Below are 19,444 nucleotides of genomic sequence, written 5' to 3'. Positions count from 1 at the left end.
TAACTTTCTTCTGTGTTCTGAAGAATGTCTGGCAGACTCATGAAGCTGGAACCCTGAAGGACCATCTCACATTTAGACAAGTTTAACAGTCATTTTTCTCTGGGTCCTGCATATCTAGTTCATCAAGCAGTCCAGGCAAGAGCAGTTTCTTGCCCAAATGGCTAACAAACTTCATAAGGAGCCTCTACGGTGCCCATTTTCCCTTTGAAGTAAGTGGTGCTTCCAGGAGCAGATATGTCTCATTGTTATAAAAAGTCCTAAGTTATTAAGACATTTTAAATGCCATATTCTGTAGTCTTTGAAAGGTTTGAAGAATCCCTATCCATCTGAAATACATTTCTGTACATCTAGAAAATCTAACATGACTATAATCTTGACTATCATAGATGACTATTTACCTACATTTCTTAATTATACATTACATTTTTAAATGAGTTGCACAAACACAATGCCTTAATAAAGAGCAGAAATACATATAATAAAACTGACCTTAAATTTATATCAATAAACCAGGATCCATACCAATGCAAATTTCTATAGCATATCCCCCTTTAAATGTAAACAAATATTTATAGACAATATTTGGGAATTTGGATGTAGTTCTCTAGACTACTTCCTGCTGATTGGTATGCTGTTAATCATGTCTTTCATGATGTATCCTGTGTACTAGGTTCATCTCAGTCAGCAGTTGGGTGAAGTAATTTTTTGGGAGTGTTCATTGCAATCTTTCAATGGATCTTGGTGCATCAAACTACATTATCCTGGAATGAATTCACAGGTTCTCATCCTCTGTGGAAACAAAAGAAGAACCTCTTTTCCAAAACAACATATTCTTGAACCCAAATTTTGAAGACAAGATAACTTTAAAGTATATATTGTTGGTTTAGCTTAGAAGCCCATACAATGAAATATCTCCCTGCACTTAGCTCCTTCACAGTCAAAAATATTAAAGAAAACAAAATAATAGACATAAGATTCTCTGTGTATATTCCATCTTTATGTGGTGAGGTGGGAGTCCCCTCTGTGTGCTGTGATTACCATTAATGAAAAAAGAAACTACTTTGGACCTAAAACAAGGCAGAACTTAGGTGGGCAGGGAAAGCTAGGTTGAATGCTGTTATGAAGGAGGGCAGAGTCAGGGAGATGCCATGGAGCTATGGTGAGAGTCATACAACCGAAACTTTGCTGGTAAGCCACTGCCATGTGACCATACACAGATTAATGGAGATGGGTTAAATTAAGATATAAGAGTTAGACAATAAGAAACTAGAGCTAATTGACCAAGCAGTATTTTGAATGATGTAGTTTCTGTATGGTTATATCAAGGCTGAGCAGCTGGAAACCAACAAGCCTTCTCTTACAACAGATTAGTAAGTCTATTCAGAAGTCCCAGAAGAGTCTTTTATTTATTTATTTATTTATTTATTTATTTATTTATTTATTTAAGTTTCTGCCTTCTCCCCGCCACCGCCTCCCATTTCCTTCCCCCTCCCCCGATCAAGTCCCCCTCCCTTGTCAGCCCAAAGAGCAATCAGGGTTCCCTGCCCTGTGGGAAGTCCAAGGACCACCCACCTCCATCCAGGTCTAGTAAGGTGAGCATCCAAACTGCCTAGGCTCCCACAAAGCCAGTACATGCAGTAGGATCAAAAACCCATTGCCATTGTTCTTGAGTTCTCAGTAGTCCTCATTGTCCACTATGTTCAGCGAGTTCGGTTTTATCCCATGCTTTTTCAGAACCAGGCCAGCTGGCCTTGGTGAGTTCCTGATATAACATCCCCACTGTCTCAGTGTGTGGGTGCACCCCTCGCGGTCCTGAGTTCCTTGCTCGTGCTCTCTCTCCTTCTGCTCCTGATTTGGACCTTGAGATTTCAGTCCGGTGCTCCAATGTGGGTCTCTGTCTCTGTCTCCTTTCATCGCCTGATGAAGGTTAATATTCAGGAGGATGCCTATATGTTTTTTTGGGGGTTCACCTTCTTATTTAGCTTCTCTAGGATCACAAATTATAGGCTCAATGTTCTTTATTTATGGCTAGAAACCAAATATGAGTGAATACATCCCATGTTCCTCTTTTTGGGTCTGGCTCACCTCACTCAGGATAGTGTTTTCTATTTCCGTCCATTTGCCTGCAAAATTCAGGAAGTCATTGTTTTTTACTGCTGAGTAGTACTCTAATATGTATATATTCCATACTTTCTTCATCCATTCTTCCATTGAAGGGCATCTAGGTTGTTTCCAGGTTCTGGCTATTACAAACAAGGCTGCTATGAAAATAGTTGAGCATATAGTTTTGTTGTATGATAGGGCATTTCTTGGGTATATTCCCAAGAGTGGTATTGCTGGGTCCAGTGGTAGGTTGATCCCGAAATTCCTGAAAAACCACCACACTGTTTTCCAAAGTGGTTGTACAAGTTTGCATTCCCACCAGCAATGGATGAGTGTACCTCTTTCTCCACAACCTCTCCAGCAAAGGCTATCATTTTTTTTTTTTATTTTAGCCATTCTGACAGGTGTAAGATAGTATCTTAAAGTTGTCTTGATTTGCATTTCCCTGATCGCTAAAAAAGTTGAGCATGACCTTAAATGTCTTTTGGCCATTCGAACTTCTGTTGAGAATTCTCTGTTCAGCTCAGTGCCCCATTTTTTAATTGGGTTGGTTAGCCCTTTACGGTCTAGTTTCTTGAGTTCTTTATATATTTTGGAGATCAGACCTTTGTCAGTTGCGGGGTTGGTGAAGATCTTCTCCCAGTCAGTGGGTTGCCTTTTTGTCTTAGTGACAGTGTCCTTTGCTTTACAGAAGCTTCTAAGTCTCAGGAGGTCCCATTTATTCAATGATGCCCTTAATGTCTGTGCTGCTGGGGTTATACGTAGGAAGTGGTCTCCTGTGCCCATGTGTTGCAGAGTACTTCCCACTTTCTCTCCTATCAGGTTCAGTGTGTTCGGACTGATATTGAGGTCTTTAATCCATTTGGACTTGAGTTTTGAGCATGGTGATAGATATGGATCTATTTTCATCCTTCAACATGTTGACATCCAGTTTTGCCAGCACCATTTGTTGAAGATGCTCTCTTTTTTCCATTGTATACTTTTAGCTCCTTTATCAAAAATCAGGTTTTCATAGGTTTGTGGGTTAAAGCCAGGGTCTTCTATTTGATTCCATTGGTCGACTTCTTTGTTTCTATGCCAATACCAAGCTGTTTTCAATACTGTAACTCTGTAATAGAGTTTGAAGTCAGGGATGGTAATGCCTCCAGACAATCCTTTATTGTATAAGATTGTTTTGGCTATCCTGGGTTTTTTGTTTTTCCATATAAAGTTGATTATTGTCTTTTCCAGATCTGTGAAGAATTTTGATGGGATTTTGATGGGGATTGCATTGAATCTATAGATTGCTTTTGGTAGAATTGCCGTTTTTACTATGTTGATTCTCCCAATCCAAGAGCAAGGGAGATCCTTCCATTTTCTGGTGTCCTCATCGATTTCTTTCTCAAAGACTTAAAGTTCTTGTTAAATAGATCTTTCACTTCTTTGGTCAGAGTTACCCCAAGATATTTTATGCTATTTGTGGCTATCGTGAAAGGTGATGCTTCTCTGATTTTCCTCTCTGCTTCCTTATCCTTAGTGTATAGGAAGGCAACTGATTTTTTGGAGTTGATCTTGTATCCTGCCACATTCCCAAAGGTGTTTATCAGCTGTAGGAGTTCTTTGGTAGAGTTTTTGGGGTCGCTTATGTATACTATCATATAATCTGCAAATAACGAAAGCTTAACTTCTTCCTTTCTAATACGAATCCCCTTGATCCCCTTATGTTGTCTTATCGCTATTGCTAGAACTTCAAGCACTATATTGAAGAGGTATGGAGAGAGTGGACATCCTTGTCATGTTCCTGATTTTAGTGGGATGGCTTTGAGTTTTTCTCCAGGCCTATCTCACTCATGAACATCGATGCAAAAATTCTCAATAAAATACTGGCAAACCGAATCCAAGAACACATTAGAAAAATTATCCATTATGATCAAGTAGGCTTCATCCCAGAGATGCAAGGCTGGTTCAACATACGTAAATCTATCAATGTAATCCACCATATAAATAAACTGAAAGAAAAAAACTATATGATCATTTCATTAGATGATGAAAAAGCATTTGACAAAATTCAACACCCCTTTATGATGAAGGTCTTGGAGAGATTAGGGATAAAAGGATCATACCTAAATATAATAAAAGCTATTTAGAGCAAGCCAACAACTAACATTAAATTAAATGGAAAAAAAAAAAACTCAAAGCCATCCCACTAAAACCAGGATAGTCTTGTTCTGCTTTGATTCCAGGGATTTTGTTGAATGCTGGAATGAATTTTGTATTCTCCTTGGAAGATAAATTTAATTGTATTCTTACATACCTCTGTTTTATTTTGACATTAAATTATCAGATCATATGAATACTTACCATTAATGGGCTAGCTTCTCTTCCATAAGTTCCTGTGTTTTCCACACATGTTTGGAGTCAGTTGAACTCACCAATCCATCCAACAGACAATAAACAAGAAAGCCTGTATGCTTTCCCTCTATGGCTTTATATGCATAATTGGATCATGAGCACACAGACCTACGTGTGGGTGAGGTTTTTAGGCTGAGATGTTGTAATGGGATTTTGAAGGGTTTATTAGTTCATTATATCAACAAAGTGGGTTAGATGATTATAAATATCTCTGTCAATCATGTGAGCCTACAGAGACACTGATTTGTACCCAGTAGAAAGGAAAAGCTAGTGTATTCCATGATTATAATGTAAAAGTTGAGATCTACTGAATAAAAATACCCTTAATCTATTGCTGTGCATGTGTATGAATGTGCGTGCATGTGTGTGTGTGTGTGTGTTAAGCATTTAGCAAATAACAGCTGGTAAGGGTCTTCTTACACAAAACCTTCCTTGGGTTCTACTACGTTTTATTTGTGTTATCTAAGTAATCCATCATCCTTTGGCTATCGTCAAAAAGTGATGTTCTTATTTCATTATTACAATGAGATAACAGAAAGTAAAGGTAGTTAAGTGATCCTCTTGAAAGCAGAATTGTTGCTGGTAGCTATAATTCTTTTTCCATATTCATCTGATTGGGACACGTTGCTGCGAGAATGCCCTGTGTAACTTTTCTTTAGTGAGATTTCCTACATGAAAAGACAGTGAGATTTTCAGGGACTGCTTATGCCTATCTGTTTGGTTTCCTTAAGGCCACTCTGATCTGTTTGTCCATAGACTTTCATTAGCCTGCAAGGGCAATCTATCAGAATGTTGCTGGGTGTATTGTCTTTGCATGGCATCAGTAATAACTATATCAGTTCACAAGATAATTTTGTTTTGGAAAGTGTTTGAGAACCTGAAGTGAATGCTGAGAGTCATGAATGTATAAAGCCTAGAGAGGAGATAAAAACCTGGGTCCTGAGAAGGTTGAACAAAAGGGAGCACAAAGAAGGTAGGTAAGAAGATGTGCACACATTTTTGTTATTCATTAGAACACAATGGCAAATAACTGTCCCAGTGTGGGGGTTATCATCTCAGGGGTGATTAGCATTGTCTACCTTCTACATAACTATATAACTTAAGGGGTGTTCCCCTTTCCTGAGGCATCTTCCCCGCATTTTCAATGATCTTGACCTACCTCTGATTCATGCTAAAGACATATCATGACACTGACTAATTCCAACAGGTTCTCTGTCATGAATCCTGACAGTGTTTTCTGTCTGCATCATTTATTCGCTACTTACTTTTGGACAAGTTTAATTTCACATGTCTGTAGCTCACCTGCATCATGAACATGAGCTCTGGGGAGGTTCATTACTCTGAGCATGTGTTTCTATTTCATCGAAGTCACTGTTCATAATTTCCACCCTTTTAATTATAGCCAGTTTCATAATTCTTTAATATTAGGTTTCCTTAAAACATAGTTTTTTTTTTTTAAAAAAAGATGTTATTTGTTTTAGAGAGATATTTTTAAAAGGAGAATGTGTGGCCATTAATGTGCTGTTGTGGTAAAGCACTATATCCTATTTATTTCCTGGGAAATTTCTGATGTCTGCTCTCATTGTCAGTATTCTGTAATGTCGTCAGTTCTAACTGCGCTGCCCATGTTCAACCCAGTACCTCTCCATGCACCGTGCGCCCCATCCACTTTTCATAAGATTTCTGTATCTCTCCTTCCTGGAAATGCTCTTTGCAGACCTTTACTTTAGAATGCTTTGTGTTAAGATTATGCTAATCATATTCACAAGAGTGGGAATTAAATTTTGATTAGCTGTAGTTTGGGTCCCCCCCTACTCGGCCTGCTGGCTTCCGCATGTGGGAATGAGGTGCCACTAGATGACTTCCTATGTGAGCGTGGAGGGGGTGGGTTCACTCTGTGGACTCAACCTGAAAATAGATTGAGTCTGAAAGGAGAATGATTGGAGCTGAGCTTTCGGCTTGATTATCTGCTGGAATCTCTATTACTTCTCATAATATGCTTGAAAAATTTTATTTGTACCTCAAGGGCAATGAGCATGGCCTCATTTACAAATATGAATGCAGATATTCACCACACACTGTCTTCTCCTCGAGGCAGGCTTCCTGTCAGCGTGTTTTATTTACTTCCTCAGAAGAGAATATCCATCTCCAGGGGATTAGACATAGCATATATAATGTGATACTGGAAGCTCGGGAATTAGGGGTTTAGCTCTGATTCCCATTGTCCCAGGGGTAACCATGAGCCAGGTTTCGACTCTGACCCTCAGACTCCTTCTTAGTGAACTGAGATAGAGCATTCTGACACACCGCCTCCTAAGGGTTCTTGTACAAATGCATGATATATGTAAAATGTGCAGCCTGCACCAAGGCAGTATTCAGTAAATACTCATGTCCTTGGTGGCTATTTTTGTCTGTCAGACTCACAACAGGACACTTCCAAACTGTGAAGTCATTTGGACAAAACTGTCTCCTATGCTTTCGTCCCATGTTTTATGTTATTATTTCAAATAATAAATGGCGCCTCTTCTCTTGGTATCTTCTGATTATGAGGAGACTCTTAATGGATGGAGGGAAGGAGAGAATTATTATATCTTAGGAATTTGTCATAATGATAAATAAAGAAACTGAAAGTATTTTTTTTCCCTCAAGAAACCATTGTTATCTTTTGAGATACGAAAAGTAACTTAGAATGATCCCATTATTCTGACCACCAGCTTGGTGTTACACACTGTCCTGCCTTATTTTAAAACTTACAAAAATTGTAGTAGGATATGATAGCAAAGGATTGTAAACACTATTTAGAAATGGGTACTAAAGACTTTGTGTCCATAGCAAAATTGGTAATCTCTGATATTTGGCATGTTTTATACTGTGACTATTATTTATTTGGAAGTCTATTGGATTATCATCAAATGTGTTGAAATGGATTTCAACTTTTGTCAACATAGTGTGTAATTTCATCCACGGACCTTTCCACTATAAATAGATTATTTATTCCTTGGCACAAAGAAGAAAAATCATTTGATAATCTTACTAGATATTAGGTATTTAAGGGAAAAGCACTGGGACGAGAATAGGATGATGAGATTGTTCTTTATGGGGTGGCTTATGATGACTGGCATCAATTGTGATGTTTGGAGCACCCTGGCCTCCACTGTGGAGATGAATGAAGGCTTGTTCCATAGAGCTGCCATTAACATGTCAGTCATACTTAGCTCTAGTCATCCGTGGCTAAATTGTTCTTAGAAGAAGCCAACATGGCCCTGTGAAGAATGACAAATGAGAATTTGGCCATACTCTCTACCATTTTAAATATCATGTTACTTCTTGGCAGATTTTCCTTGACAGAAACATTATGAATAGCTGAAGGTGCATCCATATTTCTACTCCATGGACTGGACACCTGCTGAAGGTTTCCAAGACAAAGTAGGATAATAGAGAAAGCAATGGACCAATGAATTCCCCAGATTGACCTTGCTTTCATCACTAAGCAATTGTCTCTAACTGTTTGGTTCCAGGAGAAGAAGTATCAGGGAGTCTCTGCCCAGTGCCTCCTCCTCCTGAACGTATGGCTTGTGATATCCCCTGCCGAATGGACTGCGTGGTGAGTGAGTGGACGGCTTGGTCATCTTGCTCCCAATCGTGTTCCAATAAAAACGCAGACGGCAAGCAAACCAGGTCACGGTCTCTCCTGGCTTTGGCTGGAGAAGGTGAGTGACAGATTCAGTACCTCGACTGGAAGTTTTGTTATTGAATAAGTATCTGCGACATTCTTGTCGTGCATGTAGATAAACTTAGATGATATCTCTGTTCTTCAAATGGGCATTAACCATTTCATTTCCAGACCTGCATTCTTTTCTGTGAGCCCTCTATTTTATCTATGCTGGGCTCACCTTTCCACAGAAATTGCTTCAGTCCAAACTCTCAAATGTCCCAGTCTAATGATTTAGTTGCTCTTTTTATTCCACTGTTTAGAGAAGAGAGCAAAATATAGTCGTACATTCAGGCTTGGGTATCTTATACAACTGGGAACACAATTGGATCTATCTGGTATAAAGAGTGCCAAAGGAGGAAATAGAGACCTGGCTTTCCCATCAAGAATTGCCAATAACACCTGTAAGGCACTTACCAGTGCCCTGGTTTCCTTTTCTAGAGTACCTCGTGCGTGGGGCCAAGGAGAGAACATGAAAGAATGGAAATAGCTTTGAAGGAAGTAAAAGATGATGTGGAAACATGAATAGTAACTGCAGAACAAATTAAAGGAGCCGCCGTTCCCATCATTCCCAGCAATGGACTCTGTCCCCAGACACACTTGCCATTCCTTTCATGTCCTACCTCTGCCTCCTCAGTCTTTGGTGCCATTAGAGCAGCAGAAGAGTGGAACTCCAGCTGGGAGGAACATCTTAGACAAGATTTCAGTACTGTGATCACGAGAAATAGGGCAAGGGTAATAGTAAAGAGAATTCTGTTATCTCCAAGTGCAACTGCTTTTATATACCCTGGCTTTGATATTTCTAGAATGAAGGGTGGAAGATTAGTATTAGAATAAAAATAACAAAATTGAGGCTGTGCATCTGAGCCATTTGTCCCACTGAATAAAACATTGTGGTGTGGACGAGCAGGGAGAGATCAATACTTCAGAGACACACTGCTCTTTACACCGGAATTAAAATGTAAAAAAATAGATAGTAATGAAGTTTGGTTATCTGATCCAGCCAAGGGTTTAAAGGTGAACATCTGCCTGGTCTCCCTGTCAGGGCATAGTGGGTTGTCAGAACGATTTCAGGGTTTTAGATGAACTTTCTCTTGCCAGATTTTAATACATGCCTATGGATTTCTCCACTCACAGTAAAATGCTTCATGGAGGATGGGCACTTCCCAAGGGGCACAATGAGAAACATAGCATCATTCCTAAGAAATGGAATTACGTATAGTGTGTGTCTGACATAATGTCACTTCAAGGTCATAGCCTTGTCGGTGTCACTGATTCACATGCAGACAGCATACATTTGACATAGTGTCACTTCAAGGTTGTTGGCTAGTCTATCTCATTGGTTAACTTGGGCAAACAAAATAATATCATGGAAAAGCTCATTTCTTTCTAGTTCATTTCACAGATGTGGGTGCCATAGGTAGATAGCAGACCAAATTAATTTTATGTTCTGCTGAACATGGGCCTGCTGCCTGTAAATTGGGGGACAAGAATGTACCACTATCCTTCGATTATGGTTCAGGACATAGATTCCTGAGCATAGAGTTAAAATGATCCAGTAGGTTAGGTTTTTAGGTCACAGAAAAAACAAAACAAAACAAAACAAAAAAAGCATAAATGACTTCATCATAATTAATGTTTTCTTTATCGTTTCCAATTTTCCCAGGTGGAAAGCCCTGTCCAAGTAGTCAGGAACTCCAAGAGCACCGTCTATGCAATGACCACTCCTGTACCCAGCTCTACTGGGAGACATCTGCCTGGGCTCCCTGCTCCGAAAACACTCTTGTGACAGCTTTCAATGTGACCATTGGCTGGAATGGAGAAGCAACATGTGGGGTGGGCATTCAGACACGGAGAGTCTTCTGTATCAAGAGTCATGTGGGCCAAGTCATGACCAAAAGGTATCTCCAGGCTTCTGCGGAAAGTGCATATGATCATTTTATAATTGGAGATTTTTAGTAGAAATGGATTATCAAACAAATGATAGGCCTAGGTTTCTTCTAGAGTAACAAGAACTTTTGTTGCTCTTTGAAAAATCTTTGTTGTTTATGTTATTTTATTCACGTGTTCATGTGCACACACACACATGTACAGGAGGTGTCTACAAGGGCCCGAAGAAGGCATCAGATCTCCTGGAGCAGGGGTTATGGTGGTTGTGGGGCAGCCTACTTGAGTTCTGGGAAGCAAACCCTGGTTCTCTGGAAGAGCAGCATATTCTCTTATCCATCGAGCCATCAATCCAGATCCCATTCTTCTCGTTACTTGACCATCCAAGATTAACTTCAAAGTTGAGCATATTCAATAATATATACCAGAAGTGCACTTACAATGCATGTGTTAGTTGGCAAAAAGCTAAGTCATCTCCACAAGCTTGAAATAAATTTGAGCAATTAAACACATTTTCTGGGGCTGACCTCTGTGTCATTGGCTCTTCTCAAATCTTACAGAGATTAGGTCAGCCTAGAACCTGATCTGTACTCTGAAAGGTAATGTTTATCATTATTCAGACTCCCAGGTTTCTCCTACCACAGAAATTTTGGTCTGCTTAATCATTGCTTCTAAGTAGAATATAGTTTTGAGCTTTCTGCATCCTCTGCAAGGAAGGTATACATTTTCTAAAGGTAACAGGGCTATATTGACATAGGAACTGGGACACAGATTTTTAAAACCATGTGAAGAAATATTTCCAGGGATGCTAAGAAAAATAGAAATTGGCTAGAGAACTCCAGTGGGACAGTATCATCTCTGTCTCTAGCTCTCGCTCTGATGATAGAGAGAACTTAAGGTCCTTTGCTATGCTCAGAGATGTGGTGGGTGACGTATCCTCAGAAATTCCCTTGTAACTGTGTTCAAAGACCCTACTCTGACCATAGGAGCATTGAGTCACCAAAGTGTGCTGGCAGAAGCTTTGGTATATTGAGATCAGCTTGGCAATTTGGTGTTCCCCTGGGAAATAGGAATTTTCAGTCTAGCAAGAGGAACCTCCTTTCTCAATTCTCGAAGAGCATGGACTTAGGTGTTTCAGGTAGTGGGGAAAGCAGCGGGAGAGAACAAGGCTGACTTTAGTAAGTTTACTTCATTAAAATTCGTAAGGTCAATCACATTAAGTGAAATAAGAAGATGATGCCCCAGTGGAATGCCCTGTGAGATGGCCAGCAGTAGAAAGTGTGCTTTGCTCTGCCCTTTCCAAACATACACACACAGACACACACACACACACACACACACACACACTTGTTCTTTTTAATGCAGTAGCCCACGTCAGCACAGATGGATCCTCTGTTCCCTTGCAAACTCCTTGGCGTGGAATGGGAGTTAGAGACAAAAAGGAAGAATAAATGATCTTCCCTGAAGAAAAATTGTGGGATAGAGAATGAACGCACTAAAGTGATGTATGTGTTTTGTTCCTAACTCCCTCCACCAACAGACAAAAAGTTTCTCTCCTCACATTGCTGAGTCTGAGTTTGGCTTGCATGTGATTATATAGGTGAGAATGTTACCATTGTATGAGTAATAAAACTGATCATATCAGAAAATGAGAACCAGCTGGAAGCAGAAGTCATAGCTCACATGGGTATTTCTGGGGTTTTGTTTCATTATTCAATGCTTTCCAGTTGTAAAGTCTGAAAAAAATAACAACAAAGATAAACACACAGTTCAAGCCTTCCAACGTTCCTGATAAGCATTTCCTGCCTTTGCTGTGAAAATATCTGGCATTTGTGCGAGATATAGTAAAAAGCATAGCTGTGCTTAAACATCTAGTGTATAAAACGGTAGCAGATAGGCCCCATCCAGCTGAGGAAGATGAATGCAGCCGCTGCTGAGTCGGGTGAGTGATTAGGGGGGTGGGCACAGAGCGTGCACCATGAGGAGAGAGACACTGTGAAAACTGGCACGGCTTCGTAGCTCCAACTGATGTTCTTCATGTCAGTATAGAGCTACAACCTACAGGCTCACAGGAAAAGACAATGTGAGCAGAACCCCCCAGAATAAGTCTAAGGGAATAGATATATAAAATGAAATTCATGTGCCTAATATCAAGAGCACTGCCATTCAGAGCACCTTTTGTACACACAGGTAGGAAGTGTAAGTCATCCCCAACGGCAAGGAGTCATGCTTTTTTTGTTAAGTGAGCAGTGAGTTCATGTCTTCCTGGTTTTTGAGGCTGTGCTTTCAACTTGGAAATGGCTAGATAAAACAGTAAATGACTCACCAACACTTACTATTTATATTGAGCTAGGACCTAGCATTTTAAATATATAAGACAGAATTCTGTCATCAAGACAATCAGAGCTAGGGGTATGAATCCTGTGTTATGGGTAGAACACACATATGTAAGTTACAACACAAACAATATCAGCTTTTGGTATCATTGAGATGATGATTTAGTCCCTTGGTGTCACTGAGATGACGCAGAAAAGGAACTTTGGAGTTTTCCCAGGCAGAGGACACCCAAGCTATTGGTAGACAATGATGACATTTTGAAACTCTAATAAGAAATTTGTGAAAATTGGAAATGTGATCAAGTGTGAAGTCTACACAACATGCTCGTAAATAGAAGGCAATTGAGCCCTGGAGGAAACGGTAAACTTGCTGGAAGAAGAAAGTAATACAACACCATTTCCTAGAAAAGAGAATAGTTGACTCTTTTCAGATCAGACAGGGTGTGCCCTTTCAGGGCAGCTCTTAGCTTCTTGTTTCCATAAATCACTGCACCTAGGTCTAGCCTTCTCGGGGAGAGGATGCCAGTGTTGCTCTTCCTCCCTAAGGGCAGAGCTTAGAAAGTGTGTCCACCTTAGAGAGGACCAGCAAACTCCAGCAAACTGCATTATGACTGATACTTCCTGAGTCAGTATGATGGATGCCACCATTTTCCCAGGAGAGATGAGCACTGATTGCTATTTGAGTGGCCAGAGCCCCTGCAGTACAGGCACCCTGTACAGAAAACTTGAAGCTCAGTACCATAGACACTATTCTTTGAATCCCCGAAGGAATTTTCCCTAGGTGTGTCTGAGCCCTACTTCTATGTTCCCCAGAGCTTAGAAGAGCAGGTATTATTGGAAACATTCCAGCCATATTTAGACAGTACTCTCTGCCAGCTCTGGGACCCAAGGAGCAGCAGAGGGGTTAGGATAAATGGCAGTTCACTTTATTTTTATTAGACCTCAGAGTATGAATAAAAGTCCTGGGAATGATTTCAGTGTTTTTTACTATCTGACTAAGGTAGGATATAAATTTTCCTTTCTGGAGTGGGTTGTTTCAATGACACTATATCCTTACCAAGAGCCTCTTTCTCCTACTGCTTTGCTCATTGAGCAAATACATTTGATAACGGTTTGTTTGAATTAAAGACGCTTAATAACAATGCACTAATAAGAATCCATTTATTATTCATTACTCACTTATTGTTTTCTGCCTGCATGTACATTTTTCACTGTAATTTATTTTACCAGAATATTACATACTGCACAGAGTTGAGCAATACACTAGTATCATGAATGGGATGGAGCCAATCCCCAACTGTTCCCTATTCTACACCCCATTTCCCCTAAGACAATCTCATTTTCAACTGGTGTCTCATGTCTTTCTCTTGACTGTGTAAGAATGTACCTAGCTCATCAATAGAAATATGAGGGACAACTGGAGAATGCCCAGCTTTTCTCTTCTTCTTTTGTGCCCCTGACTGTATCTTGTCAGTCTGTCTGTGCTATGTCTTCATGTACACATGAACAAACCCATGCATCCGCTCTCAGTCCTCTTCTTTTTCTGACGTTTCTCTCTTAATTTTAAATGAAAGGAACTTTTACGAATCATTCAGGCAATGTTTTTGTTTATACTATAAAACTCATCTCTTGATTAGAGCCCATCAAAACAATAACCCTTAGATTCTTTCACAAAACCTTCGTGTCATCCTTCCTGTGGGAGCATTCTGCCAGAAACCTACATTTATGCTTTTTATTAATAATTTTAGAACCTGTGTCTTAGTCAGTTTGAGCTGCTATAATAAAAATTTCCATAGGGCAGTGACCAAAACAAAGAGACCACTCTTTCTCACAGTCTTGGAGGATAGACTCTCAAGATAATAAATAGTCTTGTTGGTACAATAAGGGATTCTTCACCAATTTTAGTGGACTACTCTCTGGGTCTTCACATGGCGATGATCAAGAATAGAGGACAAGCTTTTTCATGTCAGGGGGCTGGTCCTCTTTTGAGGGCTTTGCTCCCATACACTGCTTACAGCCTAAAGGCGGCACTCAGGTACTGTCACTTTGAAGGTCACGGGCTTAACATGTGAGATGAGAGAGACTCAAACTTGCCATCCAGCATGGCATGGAGCCAGAGCCAGAGGCAGCTGCTCATGTCACACCCACCGTCAGAAAGCAGAGTAGGAAGTGCGTGTGCAAACTCACCTTCTCCTTTTCATTCAGTCTGAACTCCCAGCCCATAGAAGAGTGCCAACCATAGTCAGGGTAGCTCTTCTGATGTCAATTAATCTAGAAAGTCCCTCAGCATCATGACTAAAGATTTATTTCCATCGTGATTCTAGATCTCATCAAGTTGACAGTTAAGACTCGCCATCACACACAACATCCTCCTCCCCTGTTTTATTTAGACTCTCTGAACCCTTGCTATATTGCATAAATGCCTTGGATCCCCCACTTGCCTTCTTCACTTTTGATGCTGAAACACACCCACTGCATCCATGTCTTGCTGTAGCCAAGCCAGCACTGTAGAGCACTCCTTCCCCAAACACGACTGTCTCTTCTACTCTTCGCACTGCTTCTAAAATTTTTTTTAATTATGAAAATGATTTTTGTGCTACTAGTTCTATCAGTTGAGGCCCAGTGTGAGCAGAGTTCTCTTCCTTCTTAGTAGACATCTCTTTTTTCCTTACTTTGTTTTAACATTATTAGTTCCTAACATGAGTCTTTACATTTGAAGAATCCTCGTTTTTGCATGTTAGTCATTTTTTCATGCCTGGAAAATTTGCACTCTGAATAAGATCCCATGGTATTGTGAAGTTCTGTGACAGTCTGGCCCATTATCTCCCCATTAATCTTTTGTTTGTTTGTTTGTTTGTTTGTTTGTTTGTTTGTTTGTTTTTTGAGACAGGGTTTCTCTGTGGCTTTGGAGCCTGTCCTGGAACTAGCTCTTGTAGACCAGGCTGGTCTCGAACTCACAGAGATCCGCCTGTCTCTGCCTCCCAAGTGCTGGGATTAAAGCCCATTAATCTTATCTCTTTTGTTTTTTTATTTTCTTCTTCTGAAAGTCTGATAATTGTTAGGCTTGTGTTGTGATATTTTTGCTACCACCATAGTTTTCAAGTGTTCAGTTTTCCTGTAGTTTGGGGTTGACTCTTTATTGTCGAGGTCCTTCAGTTGAGCATTCCTCTGAACCAAGGTCAGAAATAAGTGCAAGAATACAGGCAAGGCACTTAACCACCTTGGCTCTGACACGCTGATCCCTTCTTTAATCTATGTGACAAGTCTGGGCTTTATGGGAACTTATAGACTGAAATCCCACAAATGCATAATGAAGTGTCTCCCTGGCTCCCATGTTGCTTTATTTCTATTCTAGAAGGCAAACGTGCCTCTTCGCTCTCAATATTCAGAAGAAACAAAGCAAACTTATATATATATATATATATATATATATATATATATATATATATAAAACTTTTTTTTTGGTTGTTTACAAGAACTTTGTTTCTTCCAAGTGGTTGGTTCTCTAAGTTGATTCCCAGTTGTACGCATTAACTTCATTATCAACGGAATAACAGCTCTCATGTTTTCCTATGTTTCATGCTACCTAACATGTTTGTTATCTGTGGCTTGCAGTAGCATGTGTTCCCTGTCTCATCAGCCGATGTGCTTCATGGAAAATAGAATGACGATTTAAATATTCCAACATGTTTAATGACCAGAGACACACAACATTCTCACTGAACTCTACTAACTTTTCCTTCTTGTAAACCTTGCTCTATATCTTCTTCACCTTCTGTAGCAATCAGTAATTTGATGTGTTACCTGAAAAAAAAAACAAAAACTGTTTTTGACTTGTTTATTCTGAAAAAAAAATCAAATATTACTTGAACTGACCCCGGTGGTACAACAGTTGGCATTTTCTTAATTTTGAGAACGGCATATTTTTTCCTTGCTGTAGTGAATAGTACTTTGGTGTCAGAATCAAGTGAGCTGGAGTTGGATTGCTTTGCCTCTGGCCATGACTTCCTGAACAGGGGTCATCATTCCCTAAGTCTTTCTTCCATCACCTAGAAAAGAAACAGTCTTTTGCTTGAAATCCTACAGTTCTAAGTCAATCCAGATCTAGTCTATGAAAGACTGACATAGTCTCATTGCCTTGACAGATGTCCAGAGTCTACAAGGCCTGAAACTGTAAGACCGTGTTTCCTCCCATGCAAGAAAGACTGCCTTGTGACTGCCTTTAGCGAGTGGACACCCTGCCCACGTCTGTGTCAGCCAGGTAGGTGGTGGATGCTCTCAGCCTGCTTTCTTTCCCAGCCATTTGAACCAGTTCTCACTATGGAACATGTGGGAGACTGTGGGATGTGAACTTTTTCTCATCTGTCTGGGTGTTAGGTTGACAAGAAAGTGAGTAAAGGGATATACATAGTCCTGCATAAGCAGTTCTTTAGATCTTGGAGAAGAAAATATGTTCAGATATGATATGTCATGATTTGATTGGCATGCTTTCTAGGAATACATACATGTTATAGTTTAAAAAGAGGCGGCATAGTTCCATGAGGACCATCAGTGGGCCATGAAGAGCAGCGGGTCCCAGGCAGGGGCAGAGGGGTGGGGAGGGGGGAAGACACGCCATGCAGAAAGTATGGGTATAGAGTTTGTTTAGAAGGGGGAGAGAGACAGACAGACTGGGTGGGGACAAGAGAGGCAGCAGCCACTTTTTCAAAAGAGGGATGAGGAGAGAGGCTAGAGGAAGATCCACTTGCCACAGCACAAGGGGGAGAGTAGGCAAGGCTTGTCTCTTAAAGGGGCAGGATACCCAGATGGTGGTGGGGCAGACCATTATAATATGTCCTACTAAGCTAAGTCGGGAAGACCTCTTCAAGTAATAACAACTTGCTAACTATCATTATCGATGTCTTATTTGGAACATTATTCCTGTGGGATTCCTTCTGAAACTTAATTACAACCTCAGAGCTGCTGTGTGTACTCGACTTAGTTGAACACACTTAATTAACATATAGAGCTTAATCATTGTGTTTAGACTGGTAATAAGCATAACTGCATGAAAAAAAAAACCCAGAGCAACTGTGTCAATAATCCTTAAACAAGTACAAACACTGGAAATAAAAGATTTATCTTTCTTTGTATTTATTTTGGGTGGTGATTTATGTGCCTGGGTGTTATGCAGGACACAGAGTAGCCAAGTCTAAGCTGAACATAGTAGACTAAGTTCCCCAGACTTAGCTAAGCTTCCAGATGAGCTAATTCATAGCTGTGATGTTCTGTCTTAGTCTGAGGTTTGGAGTGAACCCCTACTCCTGGTCCCTAATATTTTATCCCTGCTGCAGTAAGGAAAGGAAATTCTAGCAAAAACAAGATCAGTAAAAGTGCTAGCCATGGTCCCCAGACATGATTGTCTCCCAGACACTCATGATCATGGAGGCGGCACTTTACAAAGCAAGGTGTGACTTTCTCTGCTGACGCACCAGCTCAATGCAGAAAGGAAGTGTTCAGCCGTGCATAGAAAACTTGTCAGACACTGAGGACGTCCTGCTTCCCCCTAGAAAACCACAGCCATGTTTGTCTGGGTTTCCTCATTCTTTCATTTGTAGCGTAATTTCATCAGGTAAGGCCAGCATTGCCACAGATCCAAAGGATGAAGGAGTCATGTCACCTGTTGAAGATCTCTTCAGTACTCTGAACATGCTGGCTACTACCTTCAGTGTCTTAGGCTACAAAGACAGCACCTGCACGTAGAGTTTTACATCTGTGCCATTCACCTTCTGAACATTTCCACAGAGTTAATATAATCACTCTGCTTAAGGGCCGAGTCGCGAATAAATATATTGAATCAGAAGGAATTTAAAGGATTATCTATCTGATCTTTGGGAGAAGAGAATGCTAATCTATTCCAGAGACTCTACATTTACATTGTGGAATGAAGAGCCAAAGCTGATGAGTCGGATAAGTGCTGTTTGGTACAGCTGGGAAAGACAGTAAAACTGAAAAGCAGCCCCTGTTCTCATCTACATTGAAGACAGTGTTGAACAGGGAGGACGGTGGTGACGCACACCTTTAATTCCAGTACTCACGAGGCAGAGACAGGAGGATCTCTATGATTTTGAGGCCAGCCTGAACTATGGAGCCAGTTCCAGGAAGACTCCAAAACTACAGAGAAATCCTGTCTTGGGGGAAAAAAAGAGTTGTAGGAACTGACCTGAAGTTTTAATAGTAATATACACTAAATATTGGAAAGATGCAGGTTGAAGAGTCTCTTGTAATTTTTAGCTTCTGACTCATCAGGGCTTAATATAAACCCTTTGTTCAATAGTTATAAAATGGAAAAAGTGAGATAAAAATACCCCCCTTAAAGCCAAAATTTAGTGTGGTGTCATCTAAGTCCCCTATCACCTTGGAAACCAGATTAGTTTACTTGAGCTGGGGCACCCTGACAAGCAGAAATTACTTCAGCCGTTGCCTGACAGTGTAGTCTGCATGCAACAAAAGTTGCTTTGCATTTTAAGACTTTTTCTTACCTTGGCTGGGGGTTTGAGAATCACAGTCTATAATATAACTGTTTTTGGAGCAGCTTTAAATTTGACTCCAATTTCCAGAGATTCAATTAGTTGTTTACATGGTAGATGTTGCAATGATAATAATTTCAAAGTCTCAATGGTGTCTTTTTGCCTCTAACTCTTCAAACCTAGATAAGCCTTTTCAGAGTTGTGCAGCCAGAGACCTAAAGAGGTAAAGATTCAATTTTTAGACTTCTTCCAGCTTCCTGCTTATTCTTGTGTTTAGTCACATGCCTGGAACATGTTCTTGTATAAACTTGGGTTAATCAGAGGATGCTAAGAGATGGGGATTTTTTTTTTTCAAAGAAGCCTGTTGTTCTCAAATGCCCGTGCTCTTGGATCACCTGGAAGTTCAGTGAAGTACAGATTACTGTCCATATGCATAGGAATTTGGAACCAGTAGCTGTGGGAGAGGTGCCAGGCATTTGCAATTGTATGAGGCCTAAAGGACAAAC

General features: G+C 40.3%; 1 protein-coding gene across 1 annotated transcript in view; it reads left to right on the top strand.

Moving 5' to 3' along the window:
• The window catches only part of Thsd7b (thrombospondin type 1 domain containing 7B), an 871,002-nt gene that overhangs the window by 468,260 nt on the left and 383,298 nt on the right, over positions 1-19,444 (top strand). Inside the window, exons 8-10 of the mRNA XM_057770607.1 lie at positions 8,013-8,204; positions 9,873-10,107; positions 16,575-16,690. Coding sequence (XP_057626590.1) covers positions 8,013-8,204; positions 9,873-10,107; positions 16,575-16,690 — 543 coding nt within the window. The remainder of the gene's footprint in view (positions 1-8,012; positions 8,205-9,872; positions 10,108-16,574; positions 16,691-19,444) is intronic.

Source organism: Chionomys nivalis, chromosome 5 (assembly GCF_950005125.1).
Source record: "Chionomys nivalis chromosome 5, mChiNiv1.1, whole genome shotgun sequence".
Taxonomy (NCBI): domain Eukaryota; kingdom Metazoa; phylum Chordata; class Mammalia; order Rodentia; family Cricetidae; genus Chionomys; species Chionomys nivalis.
Note: the sequence above shows the minus strand (reverse complement) of the source record. Positions and strands in the feature narration are given on the sequence as shown.